This window comes from Hesperophylax consimilis, chromosome 23 (assembly GCF_061612785.1).
Source record: "Hesperophylax consimilis isolate HC1 chromosome 23, BYU_Hcon_1.0, whole genome shotgun sequence".
Classification (NCBI taxonomy): Eukaryota; Metazoa; Arthropoda; class Insecta; order Trichoptera; family Limnephilidae; genus Hesperophylax; species Hesperophylax consimilis.
Genome location: NC_142858.1, coordinates 29,530,840 through 29,550,603, shown reverse-complemented (window position 1 = coordinate 29,550,603; position 19,764 = coordinate 29,530,840). Strand labels below are relative to the sequence as shown.

Below are 19,764 nucleotides of genomic sequence, written 5' to 3'. Positions count from 1 at the left end.
TAATGCGAGCTAAAGAGTGTTCTCCCCAATCCACCCCTCTGGTTGGAGCAAGTTTCGTAGCGCAGACCATCTGCCGCGTCGCGTCGCTCTATTTCCCTAGTGGCTCGAGTCGCGGGGTCGTTCGGGACGCGCTCGGCGCGCGGGAACCTGTGAGTGTGCTGTGCTGTGCCGCTGCAGACGGTGATGGTGCCCGGCACTCGTGCTCATGCCGCAGCCATTACCATAGTGCGCCGAGTAAGGTAAGAGTTATGCAAGCATTTGGGTCACGGCCGGTGCCGTCACGCCGTGGTGTGCTTTCTCCGCGCCGCGCCGCGCCGCGCCGCTCCGTAATCACATTACAGCGCCCGCCATCCGCCATTCTCGCAGTGGCCGACTTGTTGCGCGCACGCACGGCACGACCGTAGCAAGCATAGCACAACCTACTCGCGCGTCTTATCAAAGGTCGCTGTCATTTATTCTACGGTAATAACTTATTTACCGGTACATGTGTAAAACCTAGTGTGTTCATCTGTGGGAACAACTTTAGTCAACCTAAACATATTTGACATCAATTTGTTGTTATGGTAGTGTTTGCTACTTTGATAACCGAAATTTTGTTGCATAATGTGAATAATTACATCTCGAGTTATTACCGTCAGTTTCGTGTTTAATATTTTTTTACATAATACGCGTATTGTTTGTGTTTTTGTGTCATTAAAAAAATCGTGCTGCGTGTTAATCTAGTAAACATTGACTTATCATTTGAACATAGGCATCACCATAATATAATATAACATTCTTGACTGACTCTTTGGGGTAACTTTCAATGTCCTATGTCGTTAGTTAGAAATCGTGTTAACTCAAACCGATTAGGAAATATATTCCTAAATCCAACTAAGTTCTTACATTGCCATTGGTTAGATTGTTTGTGACTCATTGAACGACGTGCTCGACGAAATATATATATTATTATCAAAGTGACACATGCTACTTATTCTGGCTTGAACAATCACTCTAGTCCACTTACGTAGAGTTTATTGAATTATTTAAGTCATACCGTCAGAACTCTATTAATATAATCTGACATACCCTGTTAACAGTGTTTACATTCACACACACTCTCTCTCAGGTATGTAAGTAGTGACCTTTTTCGCGTTATACCGATTTTTATAATTATCTACGAGTGTATCAAGTCATGTAGAATATAAAAAATACAGGAATTGTGTACTGTTTTTGAAACATTAAAAGTACCCCAACCTCAAAAGCCTTTAGATTACGTCAAAGTCGGACCAGACAACTTGTATGTTTACGTAATGTCAGTAGGTCGGATGTGTCCCCACTTCCTTAAGATGATGTAACCTTCGAGCTTCATGGTCGCGAGTGTCATCTTTAGTTTAATTCTCTGTGCTGGAAGCAGAAGCAGAAATAACAAGTCCGAGTGTACAGAGTGTCCGCGTGTGTTATATAAGTCCTCGTGTTTGTTGCAGCTGCGCGGTGCGGCGGGTCGATAGAGGGAGGCATGCAGTGAAGGGCATGGGGGAGGAGGGTGCGGCGCTAGCGGCCGCCATGACAGCGCTACGGGGCGCTGCGGGGGCGCGCGGGCTAGCGCTACCCCGTGGGCCCCCGCGCGCGCCGCCCCGCCCCCAGCGCGCCCCGCGCTTCGCGTGCCCGGCGTGCGGGGACGTGCTGCGCCAGCCCGTCACAGGCTTGTGCGGACACACCTGCTGCCGCGAGTGCGTGCGCACGCGCTGCGCGGCGTGCGGCGCGAGGGCACGCGGGGACTGCGCGACCAACGTGCTCGTGCAGCGCCTGGTGGAACGCTGGTGGAGCGCCGAGCTACTGAGTGCGCGTGCTGCTCACGAGGCGGAGCGCCTGTTGCACGCCAGAGGTGCTTCTGCGGCTCTTGCTAAGTGTGACAAAGCTCTGCACTTCTGTGAGTATTAAAACCCTATCAATTGTTTTCCTTTTCTCTGATGTTTGCTTTTCTAACACTATTTTCATATTCATAATTATGTTTACTATTGCGCTCTAAAAAATGCGACTGTAAATTTATTACAAAATATTTATTTGCATTACTATGTTTGTATTGCGTATGTTATTTTTTCTTATCACTACAACAGGTGTTTTATTGCAAAATATTGATGTATATGATATATCGTTTAGAGGCCCATGGGGCTTTTACATTGTGTGTCTTCTTGAAATGTTTCCAATTTTTTTACCCAAGGGTTAGTAATTAATAACTAATAAATAATAGTCGCATAAAAACTATCACTCACATTACAATGATTTAAAGTTAAAAAAATAATATCTTACAATTCTCAGAAACAATATTTCGACATGTTTTAAACATCGAATGTGTTTTGTAAAAATGTCTTTATCATTTGGGTATTCGTTTGTTCAACTATGTAAGCGAGGAATATATTAAAATGGTAATCAAGCAAACATTTAGTTTGTGAGTTGATCCGCTATTACCTTAAAACTTTAATTAGTTAAAATAACATGATGATGATGCATGATCAAACATGCCTGGAGATATAAACTACTTATTCATGGAGGAATAAAATGTATACATTAGTTTATATTAGTTTGGATTCTTGTATCGGCTTATTCCGTGTAATATTTTTATTTTATTTTAAAAACTGTCCCCTATGAACTGTGTATAATAGAGAAAATAACACCAAAGTTTGCCCATTAAACCACACTTACTGACATAAAATTCTGTTAATTTATCAAAATTTAACGAATGCATTGACAGAGTTCACAATAAAGTTTTTTTTTATATTAACTCCACACAGGAGGCCCTGAAGAAAATAATTTCCCTCAGGGCCTATGTCATCTTTGGGGATGCTGTGTGGAGGGTCTTTTTGTGGAGAGGAAGGAGTGAACATGGGTCTTGAAGAGTCCCATGTTGTAGGAGGGAGGAAACACAGAGGCCGGCAGTTCGTTCCATAGCCGAGCTGTTGAACTTAAGAACGAATCGTAGAAGCGACAGTTAAAAGCGAATGTTTATGAAGACGGCGGAACACGTATTCATACAAATACTGATATTGTCGCGTTCCTTCATCATATTTATTAGGCAAAGAACACGTGTCGATATATTATGAATTGCTAATATTTTTTTCAGGAAATTAAACAAAACCATATAACTTTGTGTACGTAACGAGAATAATGAACACAAACATAATGTTTATGCAACTAGTGGTTCCTACACACGTAATAATTTCCCACGTCCAGCCAGTTAAATTACGTTTCTTACTCGCAATACTAATAAGAATTAATCCTTTATTATTCTGGGCAGATATGACCTTTCTGTTCCAACGAGCAATACAGCGACATATCAAAAAGTATTCTCGTACCTTGGACCAAAAATATCAAATTAAAGGCAATATTATTAAAAATTATAGTTTCAAAAATATCTCTTTCTCTCAAATTTTTTTCATATTTTTTCATCTATTCGCCTTTAGTATATTACCGATAAAAATAAATTAATTTACAATATTTGATATTACGTACCAACAACAAAAATTAGTGTCATGTTTAGTTTCTTACAACAGACACTGCCTATTTAGAAACTAATGTTGACTGGGCCATAATGTATTCACGCATGTATTGCAGATTATTCTCGACATACATTATACTTGTCATATTATTACATATCATTGCGCACTTACACAATATCCACGTATACATTATTTGGCAAAATATGTAACTTATGTTTTTTCCTGAATAAAATGTACAATAATAAATAATAGTTCCTATACCATTTCGATTTCTCAGAAAATTTAAAAATTTGTTCTTATTAGTGCCAGGGGTGTTCAGAGAGTGGTAGAAACTCGAGAAAGTCTTAACGCATTGCTCAGAAAATTTAAAAATATGTTCTTATTAGTGCCAGGGGTGTTCAGAGAGTGGTAGAAACTCGAGAAAGTCTTAACGCATTGCTCAGAAAATTTAAAAATATGTTCTTATTAGTGCCAGGGGTGTTCAGAGAGTGGTAGAAACTCGAGAAAGTCTTAACGCATTGCTCAGAAAATTTAAAAATATGTTCTTATTAGTGCCAGGGGTGTTCAGAGAGTGGTAGAAACTCGAGAAAGTCTTAACGCATTGCTCAGAAAATTTAAAAATATGTTCTTATTAGTGCCAGGGGTGTTCAGAGAGTGGTAGAAACTCGAGAAAGTCTTAACGCATTGCTCAGAAAATTTAAAAATATGTTCTTATTAGTGCCAGGGGTGTTCAGAGAGTGGTAGAAACTCGAGAAAGTCTTAACGCATTGCCTCTGCACTAGAATGAGATATGCAGCTAAATTGAAGTCGATATAATGTAATATAACAGTAACATTGTGGATTTCATGATACTACCTACATGAAATGAATGGAAGAAAAATTCTGGGATTGCCGAGGAATACATGATAATTAAATCATTATTTGTGGTAAAATGCGACGTAAGTGATGAATGATGTACCATGTGCAAGGAGAATTTATGACTTGGAAGCGAATGATTGAAGAGGTTGAGGATGCCCGCGAAAGATATGGCACGATGAAGTAAAACATATCACATCCACCTTAAAAAGTTAGACCCAGTTGTCGGGTTCTCCCAGAACTTCATCCCATACCATTTATAAGTCCCGGTCACGTCAGCTATTAACTAATAAATAAATAAAGACAAGTAACCATTTCGATGTTATCAAATGTGATTATGTGATCATTTAATTGCCGCCTTAATCTTACGGACTCAGAACTGTTGGTGAGACGATTATAAACTTCAAATTTCCAGATACAGTTTTCCCGCCACAGGTTAACAACGCCACGCGGAAAACGAGACCTTAAAACAAACTAAAAAAACATTTTAAATAGGTAATATCACACGTGTCATTTCCTTGTTTAAAATCAATAACAAATTGTGTGTCCACATTATTTAATTTTATTTCTCGATAGTCAATATACAGGGTGTATCGGCACGTACCCGACAAACTTTCACCAGCTTTTCCTTAGCACATTTGGAGTAAAAGATGTTATGGACACTTTGCTGTCCGGTAACATTTTTTTTTAATAAAAAAATTACTATTCATATTTTCACCACATGTCACCACTGTTTTATCCTTTGTCAAAGTTGGAAAACCCGTCTGGCAATATTTTGTTCGAGTTTCGTTGAATAATGTACGTACGTACCGACGTTGGCGCGCTTTTACAATCACAACGAAATGGCACGGCACCATTCGTCTCATTTTTGACTATTATTATTTAGTGTGTACGAAAGAGCGAGTACACTTTTTGACACACTTGCTAATAACAGCTGTTGAACACGAGAAACAATTCCAATGACAGTGACGGAGTGTGGATTTTTTATTTATTTTTTGTTTTTAATTGAAAAAAAATGTTACCGGACAGCAAAGTGCCCATAACATTTTTTACTCTAAATGTGCTAAGGAATAGCTGGTTAAAGTTTGTCGGGTACGTGCCGATACACCCTGTATATATAAACTCCTTAACTGACAACGTTCCCGAATCGGGGATGTATTACTCGTTGTCGGATCGTGATCTCGTATGATCGCCTGTGCGTTCTGCGTAGTTGGGTTTCAGAGAACTTAAACTTACTTCGAATTTAAGTATCATTTTCAAAATTGGAACTGAGAGAAGAATTCAAACAAGTGATAAATTACCTCCCTATAGTATAATATTTTCACCGAAAATTATCTTAAGGCCTCCGCGGTCGAGGGGTAAGGCTCTCGACTAGCAATCCGAATGTCGCGGGTTGAAATCCTGGCGTGCGCTATAAAAAATATTTGATTAAGTTGTGTTATTTCACAATTTAATTATAAAAAAATAATATATAGTATACTTGCTGCAAGTTCCAGAGTGGAAGATACTCTCAGTATCGCCCTGGTGTAAAACCACCATTCAGAATTGAAACGTTGTTCGAAATAGCTTTGGCCGTCTTTAGTAATAAGATCTAAATAGCCACACATTTTCCCACCTTCCTCTTCTCCATCTCATTCCCTTCCCCATTACCTTCACCCTCATAACAAGCGCCAATCGGGGGTTCCATAGTCTCACTGGCTCCAGAAGGTTCTGAGCAGTTGGGACTCTTGTGCAAATTCACATAAAAAAGTCTTACTTTTAAAATTGGAACTGATATGCCAAGAAATCAGATTGAGTCAAGATTTTTCACGGGACGCCTATCAAATTTGATTAGACATTTCTATTGCATGAATCTAACATCAAACGATTACACTACGCGCAAGCGCACGCAATCGCATTCTGTAATATAATATTTGTTCATATAATTACTAGATAAACATCATCCACTTTATAATAAAGTGTTCAAGTGCCTACATTGTGTAAAAAACATGCTTGCAAAATACAAACAAATATATTTAATGGAGTTACGGCGAAGATTTCATGGTGAAGGATGCATAACATACATTTTAAATATCAAAAGAAGAGAGATTTTAATTAATTATTAATTTAATGGATAAAAAAAATAAATACACCCTTGTTTTATGCAATCATTATTATGTTGATTATATGAGCCGCTATCAATAACAACCCTTACGTAGATGGCGATAGGGTTTAAATTCCCGCTTAACACCATCCGCCTGTTTTGATTTGAAAGAAAAAAACATTAATTTTTAATATTAGGTAATACATCAATAAATAGTTATCTATCAGTATATCACGTAGTCATCGAGGAGTGCATTTGGTAATCTTCAAAATGTTCTCATTCGCAGCGGAAAGTGACTTTCATCACGTAATGTGTGTCTGCCATATATTATGTTCGTAATACGACCTCGTTGACAAAGTAATGCCCGGAGCGTCTCCACGACCGCGAGCAGTAAAGCCCGCCTGACACATTTGATCCGAGCTTGCCCTCGCGATCGATACCCGAAAATCATTGTATTTTTATTATCCATGTTGTCCGGGCTATAAACGTGATTGTTGGAAATAGCCGACCGTTTGTTTTCCCGTTTGACGGGAGGGGTCCTAAGAACCCGGCACTGGGAACGCGTTACGTAAAGGTCGGCGACCCGGTTCTCCCGCGCGCCGTCTCCCCCCTTGCCCGCATTTCAAGTTTATGTAACAGCGCCATGAAGAAAGATAACGAGCTTTCGACTGTCGCGCTCCGACACACGACGGCGTAGTATACACCCTTTGACTCCGTGTCGCCTGCGTAGACGGACGAGTGACCGACTCTTTATTACAAAATATACATTTTAGGGTTGCGATTCCAAATGCCACGGTCACGGTCGTTAATTACAATAAGAAGTAGCCCGCTAGGATTCCGCAAGAGGTATACGGCGAAGAACTTCGAATTAATGATCACGTGTTTTTGGTTTTAAAATTTGATCGCTTATAAATAATGTTTTTGAAACTTTAATTAAATACTGCGAGTATAATACATCTTTACCTTTAAAACAATTAATTATAAACCCAAAACATATCAGGCCTATAATAACTACTTTAAAGTTCCAATTTTCCCACTTACGAACCCCTTTTGGTTATTCATTTATTGTTATTGAACTTCGCAAAACAAAATTTAACTAACTTTTTGGCGAAGTTTTTTTTTGGATAAATCAAAAAGAGCTTAGCGGGAATTTAAACCTTATCGCCATCTACATAGGGAGTGTTATTGCTAGCGGTCCGATTCCTCATGTTACACAATGGGATGCATCGCCTTTATAAATCAAATCACAAGAAAATATAATTAGTTACGTCTGCTTAACCTAATTTAACTTCCACTCGTCGGCAACGCCATAATAATGTTATGTCGCTAAAATAATACGCAATATAATTATTATGTATGCATAATATTTTTTTCTTTTCTTTCAACGCAACAGTTTGATGTATTTCACCTTTGATCTGAACCTTACCTACATTATGAATACAGATTGCCTAAACAAACTTCCATCGCCTCGTTCATTCATTCTGTTCAAATAGATGTTATGTGATATGTAATGAAACAAGGCGAGTTCTCTTACATAATGCCGTCCACCGAGTGGCACCTTTACCTCATCAACTTAGTAACAACTAACAACCAATATCCCAGTAACTGAATCACTAGACCTTACGTGATTCATGGCTTGTGGGTTGTTATTTGTGTTTTCTAAAGTAACCCACATATTATCTTCTTCTTATCCAGTTTACAGGAAGACGAGAGATTTATTTTTTTATTTATTAACCTTTAAATAGATCCACAGTATACTATAAACATACATTTTAATTTGAACTTCGCTTATTTATAATAATTTATTACGTATATAATTTTAACATTTTTCTTTAAATTTAATTTCATTGGAAACTTAGCTATATATTGATGCACGGAGAAAAACGTTTTTTCTGATTTATTACAAATCTCTTCAAATTATTCGTAATCCGGTTAAAAACGGGATTTCAGGCTGTTTACGTTTAAATTTTTAGTATATTCCTAGTATATTAAGCCTTGATAATAATATATAATGACGAGATGCGAAAATATTATGACTTTTATGAACACGTGTTCCGTCATCGCGATAATACATTAATGGTATTATTCCTATTATATTAAAACGGGTTTACAAACCGTTTCCTGATAAACTTTTAGTAGATTCCTATTATATCGGAAGACGTGTTCATGCACCTGCATTTGTCTTGATTATATATAATGACGAAATTCGAAAATATCATGATTTTTTAAGTGTTTCGACATCGTGATAACACATTCCTCTTTTGCTAAATGTTTAACAGGAAACTTATCAATTCATTTGTTAAGGGTCTGCAGTCCCGTTTTTAATCGGATTACGGATAGTTTGAAGAGATTCTTAATAAATTAGCAATATTTTATTTCAGTTGGCTGTCATTATTAATTCAAATAAAAAGTTGTGTATTACAAAGTGTGTTTTTTCATTTAATATATATTGTCATACCCCAACATGTTTTTTGCTTCCTCCGAAAATATGACTTATATTTGTTACACTTCAAAATTTGTCTCATTGTTCTATTCTGGATTAGTTTTGTTTTAAAGTTACCTACTCGACTAATATAGAAAATACTAGAACAGTACATGTTAGTACATTAGTAAAAAAAATGTTTTTACTAAATTTTCGTAATTCTTCCATGAAAAGACACTTTCTTAGCTATTTTTTTGGCATTTCTTTAAGAAATGGCTTGTTATGAAATGGCAGGGTGTTTATTCTTTTCATACAAATATATAGTGATATTCATAGGCCGCACTGTAACTTATGTAGATAGTCCATTTTGTAAATTCATCGCCACGCCTTTTGGGATTGACCTCATAAATCTCTATCGTCCCACGCTATTCATTTTTAGTTTGGTCTGTTTCTCAGCTTGTTCGTTACTAAATTTTAGTTTTAAACGCGCAACTCAATGCACATTCTACGGTTCATAAGTGTGGCTCGTAAATTTTCCACATTATCAATTACGTAACCACTCGTAATGTGTTTCAAATGGGTTTACAGTATTTTCACAATGAAATCGGTAGCGTTACTTGATTGTATAGAATTCCATCAATTTCACGTTGAATATTAGTAGGTGATACTTAAATGGCTATATTAGTTTATTATCACTTTAATTGCTGATTAGAAACGTGAGCTTACCGAAACTGCTACCTAATAATATTCGTATAAATAATTTACATTTAAATGCTGGTTTACGATCGTGCGCGTCAATTTGTTAACAGGTGGGTTGCAAAGTTAGAGATGACAGAATCTCTGTTAGTGCATCTGTTTCCAAGTGCAACCACAAAGTTGCACACGGCATCCTTATCTAAATCGCTATACACTGACGCCCAAAGTGTTATTTTCCTACATTCAAGTTACGTCAAAAGTGAAAAAGCCTCCAGTATTAGAATTGATAAATCACGTCACATCTTACCTAAGTTTGAACTGTGTAATAGTTTCATACAACATAATATAAACATTTGTGTATTTTTAGGTTATCTAATGCGGTAATCGAAACAAATTTATGTAAGTTTCGGTGGTTCATTGCAAAATAAGCGTTTAATTCAAGTCACTGCAAAAAATATGGATTGTATAATGACTAAGAATTTTTTTAAATTTACTGAAATTACTTCATATTGCGGCGGTTATTTCAGAAATATCTGTAATGATGATGGAATAGGTATTTTGTAAAATAGGGTAATTGCTAGAATGTTAAACCAGTTATCATCAGATTTATGGCTAAAATTGACAAGTGTATAAATATATTATATCTGTGTTGCTCTGAAGCAAATTTCAGGGAAATGGAAATTGTTATTATTTTGTATATTCTATGATGTTATGTAGGTATCATTAATATCCGTCGTTGGACTTGCTTGACTGGTTCATAATTAATATTTAAATCTAATGAGAAGTTTCGAGCAGATGTACATAACACTTTATACACATTATGAATATGGGTGAAGCCCGATGTTAAGACAGATCCGCAAATATATTGTAAGTTTGATATCTTTTGTAGTGCCGTTTTTGTGAAAAAATCACCTTGGGCGCTGCACAAGTATGACTTCAAATTTTCTATATAATTATTTACAAAAATCACCTCCGGCGCTGTACAAGTATGAATTCAATGCTCTATCTAATTATTTACAAAAATCACCCTGGGCGCTGTACAAGAATGATTTCAATGCTCTATCTAATTATTTACAAAAATCACCCCGGGCGCTGTACAAGAATGATTTCAATGCTCCAATTCAATAATAATTAGCCTGAATCACAAATATAAATTGAAAAAATGTTCCGAGAAAAAATGAATGCCGCCGACGGGAATTGAACCCGCAGCTGTTGATTGCCGGTCAGCTGCACGGAACCACTGAACGGAAAAAAACAATAATTGTTTTATGAAATACTAGTATTTATTGAAATACTTGGCGGTTAAAAATAAGCCGACGTAGCACAGTGGTTCTCTTCATCTTCATCTGCATCGATAATGTTTCAATCGCTCTATTATGTCGATCGTACTGAAATTTAGAAATTTGATGTAATTAATTTGATTTGTATCGTCGTAATTCTCGTACGTAAGTGCAAATAATGAACGTCGAGCTTTTAACAAAATATAAAGTCTAATCTTATAATAACTTATAACTCGTCGAAAGCGAAATTATTATCGTTCGTTTTATATAAAAACAGTAATAAAGGTCTCTTTCTTCTAAATTACGATGAAGCCGCATACAGACGGTGGTAATACAGCCTGGAGCGCCTTTATCGATGACATACAACCTCGGTAACTAAACCTTTTTTAGAGTCTGTCATTGACTAGAATAAGTTTAGTCTTTGGGTTGCTTTTTTACTTTCGTCTCTATGCGGCTTCATAATAGCAGAAACTGAATGTGCTGGGGTTAAAAAGTTAAAAGATAAATTGTCACGAATTGAAAAACAAGTAAATGTTAGGCCCAAATAAGAAAATCCAAAGATAAAATATTTTTTGTAATTTTTTTTACAAAAAATACCATTATTATTCTTTTTAATCACATCACTATTTTACTTCCAATATTTTCTTAAATAATAAAAAAAATATTTATCAAAGACAGATACAAAAGTTGAATGGAAGTAACAATCCTTTAAATCAATTTTTTTTTAATGGATACAATTTTTAAGTGTTGAAGCAAAACATTTACCTGTTTAGCAAATAGTATGGTATTTCCGTGTCCTGCAGAGTGGTTTTGTTATTTTTTTCCTTAGATTTCAGATCTAAATTTCCCCAGATTTCGCAATGAGTTTTTATGAGGCTCTCAAATTCTGAATTATTTATTTATATCAGTGGTTAGTTTTAGGTTCTATAGAATTTCCAAGATTCCAGAAATTTCCCCAGTCGAGGTTGATAATTTCGACTACAGATTTTGTGTATTCCATAGATATATAGCAATTTCCCAAGACATACCATCACTGTACCTATGAGATGCTAACCTATGGAATAATTTATATATAATTCCTTCAAGTGCTCGATGCCCGAAAGTCCGGATGTCCGAGTGAGAATTCTGCGTAGGTATAACACTTATTTTGAGTCACTTCACGTTCAAATACCACAGTGCAAATGAGTCACTTCCGCCATCTAGCGGTGAGTCGACGAAGTAGAGATATGACTATATTGGAATCGCACTTTTTGATTTGTGATACTTTTCTTACGGGTGTGAGCTATCGAGTTAATTATATTAAGGTTAAACGCAACGCTCGTTGTATTCTACGTGCTCACAGATGGCGTTAATTAATTAATTTTGTATAATACACTTTTGCAAGGTATTGCTTTACAGTATTAAGACAAATTATTTGTTTGCGCTCTCATATACGCAATATGAATAAATAGTTTTGTCCATATAAAAACTCAATTCTATCGAGAAAGGCATACAAATACAATATTGGATTGAATCATCGGTAAAATATTGTATTTGTGTGCCTTTCTCGAAAGAATTAAGTCTTTACACGAACAAAACTATTGATTCATATTCATATTGCGTATATACGGGCGCAAACAAATGATTTGTCTTAATATTGTAAAGCAATTCCTTGCAAAAGCGTATTTAAAAAAAATTAATTAATTAACGCCATCTGTGAACACGTAGAATACAACGAGCGTTGCGTTTAACCTTAACTGATCCGACTCTGCCAGTGGCTCCCAAAGCAATCCTCCCGGAATGCAATTTACGCGGCTAATTTCCGTGTCTACTCCTCCGATGCCCGCTTATAAATGGACCGAATCATTCAACACGGTTTATGCCTACAGCTTTGCTTTGCCCCCTTCGCACCACACTTGACACCTACTAACGTCTGCACTTCTAGAGATAAGTGCTTCACTTGCCAATTAAAGGAATATACCGTGCTGTTGACCTCTTTAGATTTGTGTAAGTTTCATCTTAGTACTTCTCTAATACCTATCCACGCCGAAAATAATTATTAATTATACATTCATACATGGTGTTAATTAATTTATTTTATTGATATACGTTTTTTATTAATTATACGTTCAGAGGTGGCCTTAATTAATTTATTTTATTGAAATAGTTTTATATGAACATGTGTTCCGACATCGTCACAATATTCGTATTTCATTAGCTTATCATGAAACCTTTTAGTTTAGGGCCTACAATCCCGTTTTTAACTGGCTTACGAATAATTTTAAGATTCTTAATAAAAATTAGCAATACAAGGGCGTATATCCTTATATGTGTACAAGTACCTCTTGTATTATATGTAAGGCTTATTTGTACAAATACCCCTTATATTAAATGAACGGTTTATATGTACGAATGCCATATTACTTGTACCACACATTCAAAATGCCCCAATATAACACAAACTCCAAGCAAAACACATCTATTCACCGCGCTTCAACACTTTTAACACTTCATACACTTTTAACACTTCATACACTTTTAACACTTCATACACTTTTAACACTTCATACAATTTTAACACTTCATACACTTTTAACACTTCATACAGAGAATTCGAATTATTTAAAAACCTATAATCAATAAATAACATTCACACAGTACATATTACTCAACACAGACTAGATCCATTCCCTTCCCCTCCATCCCACCATGCCACCCCCAAAATACACAAAATTAAGATACATCAGTGAAAAACTCTTATTAGTGGAGTACAAATATATCTAGGGCTTATACTCGTACGTATCAATTCCCCTTATCTTGCTATTTATCAGAATTGTCACGACTATGCGCTTTATTGCAATCAATGGTCTAATATGGATTTTACTTAATTGACTGAGAAGTTGCAAATGAATCAATTAAGGTTAAACGTAACGTACATCATTTCATTTAATTATTCGCGTTCATTTAATTATTTTATCACAATACACTTTTTGCAAGTTACGCTTTAAATTATTAGTTTGCGCCCGTACATTACGCATTCACACCAACTTCTAAATCGAAGGCGATGTAGCAATCCCTCTTTGATGTCCGTTTTTCTTTAGTTCATATAATAAATTATTCGCCTGCGGTTGATGCATCAGCTAATCTGCCATTTGCTTTGAACATTTCGGCTGGTGTAATTTTTACAAAGTCAATGGCTCGATGTACCTGGTCGATAGTCGGTAGTGTAGAGGCTTGGTGCTAAGGTGGTGTGTGTTGGGACGCAGTATGCGCCGACTTGAGCAGCCGCGCTATGTGCGGACTGCGGAGCGCCGCACAGTGGGCTGAAAATCGCCTTTCATAGACATAGAGACTTGAATTTTAAAGGGTATTTTTTGGCTAGAAATGGATTCTGCTGATCATTACTATGCTATAAAATTTCGTATGAAGCAATTGCGTGTACAAATGAAGGAGTTATAAATGGCACTGACATTAAAAATGAGGCTATCTCTGGAATCATAAGGTTGGCCATTCTATCCATACACACAGATATACTACTATTTATTTGTAATTTTTTGACTTCAAGTTGAAAAAAAAACTTTTTTATGTTGATGATTCATTTTAATGCTTAAATGCTTTACATATGAGTAGGCTTGCAGTGTTAAAATATTTTTAACTAGACAAAGCATACAAGATGCATTTCAGCATTAAAATGAATCATCAATATTACATTTTTAATGCTGTTAATTGTGTTTTTGTGTATATTGTAGTCATCCTGCAGCTTAACCGCTATGCAGGGACATTGGAGGCTTGATTATTTTTATAATAAATGTAGAGTCATTTAACCAAAAAAATAGAGTACTTATGAGAGCCCTGAAGTAGTAACCATCTGTTACTTGTACCAGGGCGGGTAAGCGGTGGATAGGTGGATAGATATGGAAGTAAATAATTTCATCATTATGAGTCATTTGAAATCTTTGATTTCTCACTTAATTAACAAATACATAAGATTATTACTGAGGCAGTTTAGTAATGTAAAATAAATACTGTATACTTTTTAATATTCATGTGTATAAGGTTCTTTAAAAGGGCTAACAAATAAATAAGAACATACACTAAGAAAAATATATATTGTTAATTTTTTAAGAATCTCAAACGCGAAGCTATCAGTCCACAATAGAGTATTGATACCTACCCTGATGTATGGCAGTGAGGCATGGAACTGGCAGAGAAAGTATGAAAGTAGACTGAATGCTGTTGAAATGAGATCTATTAGGCGTATGTGTGGTAAAACCACGTATGGTCGTGTGGAAAAGCGTAATGAGTAAGATTAAGAAAGGGCGAATGAGCGAAGAAAGGAGTGTAAGGAGAATATATTACGCAAATGTGAATGGTAGCACAAGTCGGTGACGCCTGAAAAAGACATGGCACGATCAAGTGGATCAGATACTTGAGTCGGGCACATCAAGAGTCAGAATAATAGAAGAGTATGTATGAGACGATGTATGAATGTGAATGAGGCAAGGAGTGTGTGTAAAGACCGAGTTGTGCTCTCTGCCTACCCCTGCGTGGAAAAGATGTGATGGTTAGTTAGTTAACTCTTCAAATTATTGGTAATTCCGGTTAAAAACGGGATTGCCTTACGAATGAATAAACAGGTTTTCCTGATAAACTTTTAGTAAATTACGAATATATTAAAAATATATGTATATTAATAATGATAGCGGAACACATGTTCATATATAATGTGTCGGTACTTCTATTTAAGTGAGCAACCTAAAAACGATTACGCAACTATGTATTTACCAACGAAATGACTAAACATAATTTTAAGTCTAGTTTTAACGGGCAAAATTTTCCGAATAACTAAGCTGTTAAATAAATCGGCCGCACATGAGTGGTAATTAAAATTTTATAACTCCGTTGCTAATAAATATAAGATTGCGATATTCGCTTACTTAGAACCATCTCCCATTCAACCATTGATGATGTTTTTAACTGTATTTGATTGACAACTTGACTTTTTATTTAAAGCGCCGGATAAACATTGTTGTCTAGCATTATTAAAATCACGACGTTAGTCAATCAGATGATTCCAATTTATCCAATATTTATTACATTACGCAGTTAAAATATTTATATTTAACCCTTCAAGTTAATTTGTTCGTATTTGGGAACAAATCATATTGTATCATAGAAATATTTGTCTCCCTTGCTGTCATGGTGAGAAACATGATCTACATAAATTATGTCGGAAAGAGAAAACACCACGCTTTATATTCAAATCTATAAATTAACCATATAAAGCAATTTTAAAAGTAAATGAAACCTCAAGAATTGTTTTTATATGAAATGATACAAAAAGTAAGGTGACCAAAAAGTTTGTAGTACATTTGTCTAATAAAATGTTTGTAGTACATTTGTCTAATAAAAAGTTTGTAGTACATTTGTCTAATAAAATGTTTGTAGTACATTTGTCTAATAAAAAGTTTGTAGTACATTTGTCTAATAAAATGTTTGTAGTACATTTGTCTAGTAAAAAGTTTGTAGTACATTTGTCTAATAAAATGTTTGTAGTACATTTGTCTAATAAAAAGTTTGTAGTACATTTGTCTAATAAAATGTTTGTAGTACATTTGTCTAATAAAAAGTTTGTAGTACATTTGTCTAATAAAATGTTTGTAGTACATTTGTCTAATAAAAAGTTTGTAGTACATTTGTCTAATAAAATGCGTGTGTTTTGTACATATTTTTAGTTACGAAAAACTTAAGGCGAGCCATTGATTGTTTTTTATGTTCTTTCTTCTAAAAGTTTTTAGTTTTCAGATACGTCCAGAAATATTAATAAGTATGGAAATTGAACTTTTTAATTTTTAAATAACTGGTTTCCGAAAACCTTTTGGTTGATAGCGTCTCTGATATTATGTAATAACTAGAAGTGGTAACATTAAAAAACTCGTCTTTTACGCATCTATGTCGTTTTCAATGGAATCTTGTTGCAAAGAACGAACAATGCAAGTTACCTGTTGCAATAATTGTTGATCAACCTGTTAGACGACTCTGAATGACTTCATTAGACCTACTCAGTTAAAATTAAATATTCAAATGTAAATTACATTATGTTAGTGCAATTAAATTTCCATCTTTAAAGGCGTGTTATGCTTTTAAATAACATTTAATGAACGGTGTACGTCACCTTTTATGGTTAGAATTTAGAATTACACACATAAATTGGACCGTGTTTTGTAATATTATTATGAATTTATGAATAAAAAGTGTTGGTTTTACAAAAAAAAAACTAAATAGAACTTAGTTAAATTTTATAATAAATATTTTTACTCCAAATAATGTCAGGAATAACTGGTACGTATAATATTATAAATAGGGTTTTCCAAAAAGAGGTGTTATTTTGAATAGTCCGGTATTTTGGTAATGTTACTTTTGAAGCTGTCATTTTTAATTTATATACATCACGGTCAGTGGTTGAGTGGGCATAACGCTTGGGTCTCACCCGAGCGTCGCGTGTTCGATTCCTCGGCTGGCAGTCCTCCATCACAACACAAGCAACATTTTCGGCTTTCTCTGGTGGTAGTAGGAGATTTTCAAACATTGTTGGGTTATTCGTAACCTGGGAATGTTTGTCTTTCTTTATAAAAAAAAATAATAATAATAATAAAATAAAATAAGTGATAAGAAGTAATGTGTAGTTTGTGGCAAGTGTGTGTTTATGTATATAATAATAATAAAAAAGTGTTTATTCAGGTATGTGGGGAGGTTAGTGCAGTCCCACACATTCCATATAGAGATACAAAAAAATATATATTACCAAAAACAAAAAAGTTGAACAAAAAACAAAGATAAAAAAACAGAATAAATTGAAAATAAAATAGAATACAATGATAAAATTAATAGAAAGTTGAAGCCTTAAAATATAAAAATTTAATTTATATACATAATAAAATAACACCTCTTATTGGAAAATCCTATATTATGGTGGTTATTGTACAGGGTGTTACGGGACGTGGTTCCATGATAACTCAACACAGTGACAATTCAACACTCCTTTAAAAAGTGATATAACGTCATTAGAAACGATGAAAAAAAAATTAAACCTAACCTAACCTACGTAACCCAGTTAATACAGTTTTTGTTTCATCACTTTCCATGACTTTATATAGCTTTTTAAAGATGTGATTATCATTTTGATGATTCATCCGGTCACCACGGGACGTATATGCAGGGTGTTAAAGGACGTACTTGACTTGTATATATAATTATACTTTTTACTGATTCATTATGTAATATTCGTTGATAGCTTATTTCTTTTACGTTGGATTCACGCAGAATAATTTTCCTCAGGGGCTATGTTATCTTAGGGGACGCTGTGTGGATGGTTTTATTATGATAATTGAATGAGACAGGACAGAAATAGGTGTGAGGAATGGGTAGGAAACTGGGGGTCAGTTGGTCCAGGAGTGTCTCCTTCAACCAGTCTCTCTCGATCCGGCCCGCCACTCAGTAGGTGGGCAGAAGTATCAGCCGCGAACACTTACAGCAAACGTAACGAACAACTTGGGGTGACCTATGGCAGAGGTGTTGGTTATCCAATTTGGTTTTCGGGGCGGCGGTACCCGTACCAGCCTCCCAAATTGAAATGAATAAGATTCTTCCTTTGGGAATATGTTTTTGATTGTATCTTGCTAGTTTCACCCCTGCCAAGCCCGGACCTTACCGAATGACAGCTTTTGAGAACCATAAGTTAAATAACAGAATCTATCGCAACGTTGAATAGCTGGTTGAGCGTATCGAAGTTCTTTTTTAACTCGACCATTTTACATATCATCTGTCGGAAAATTTGTTTTTATGCTCTGTTTCCGACGTGTTGAATTCCCTTGAATTAGATTGCCTGAAGTGAAATTTGAAAAAGATTTATTACTGAGATTGTGACGTTTCACGCTAATTTATTCGCTTTTGGGAACAACTAATATGGTCTCACAGAAATCTTTGTATCTTCCTTAGTGTTGTGAGAAATAGGATCTAAACGGTGTTTGAAAGAGAAAACACCACGCTTGATATTCAAATCTAGAATTTAGCCACAGTAGAATTAAAATGTATACCTTTATGAAAAAAAAAATCGTACAAGAAAAGCGCAGTCTGAAAATGGTCGATGAAAGCGCCAAAGTGGATTTTATATACTGCGTTTAGTTGTTGCGCTTAGTTCTTCTAAATTACACAACGGATTTTGATAGAGTTTTTACTATAATTTAGCGAACTTCTTCGGGAAGGTTTATGAATGTAATACATACATATTATATTTGTTGAAAGAAGAGAAAAGTCGATGTTTTATAATCAAGTCGTAAAAATGTTTTTTCTGGCTAAAGCTTATGAGATACATCAAAATAATGTAGTACGGAATTGTATATCTTAAAAAGGCCTACAGAAAAGTCAGCGATGGTATATGTCTGCGATGGGATTATCTCCTGAGGATAATCCCCAGAAACGCCGGGTAGATGTTAGCTTGTAAATTTATAAGAAACTAATGTCACTAATAAATTAGTATTTTTTTAAAGTTGTTTTTTTATGTTCGTTCATAATTATCTAAATAAAAAAACGGTTTTAGCGTATTTTTTTGGTAACGTAATTAAAACATTTATTTTAATTCTACTCATTCGAAACTGTAGGAAAAACTTCAATTATTTTTTACCCAAAGCATATTTTTCATTATTCGTAAAGGTAAGGGGGCTCCATCGAAGTCAGAAGCTGGGCGTACTGCAGGGCCCGCAGACAGACCCTGTAATGAATTTGAGTACGTATCAAATCAGTACAGTGTCTGTACTGAATTTGATACGTACTGACCCGGTACTGAATTTGGCAGCCACCTCTGGTCTGAAGTGACAAAATACTCTACTAAACCCCTTGACTGCAGAAACGGGCGCTCCGTTTGGTAGATTCTACCAAACGGATTGCAATCTTTAGAGCACAGGTGGGAAT

At 35.3% G+C, this 19,764-nt stretch overlaps 1 protein-coding gene across 1 annotated transcript in view; it reads left to right on the top strand.

Annotated features, from left to right (window-relative positions):
- Positions 1–378: 378 nt before the first annotated feature.
- LOC149412535 (LON peptidase N-terminal domain and RING finger protein 2-like) overlaps positions 379–19,764 on the top strand; it is a 51,584-nt gene continuing 32,198 nt past the window's right edge. The window contains exons 1-2 of the mRNA XM_089646174.1: positions 379–462; positions 1,467–1,912. Coding sequence (XP_089502300.1) covers positions 1,513–1,912 — 400 coding nt within the window. The 5' untranslated portion in view covers positions 379–462; positions 1,467–1,512. The remainder of the gene's footprint in view (positions 463–1,466; positions 1,913–19,764) is intronic.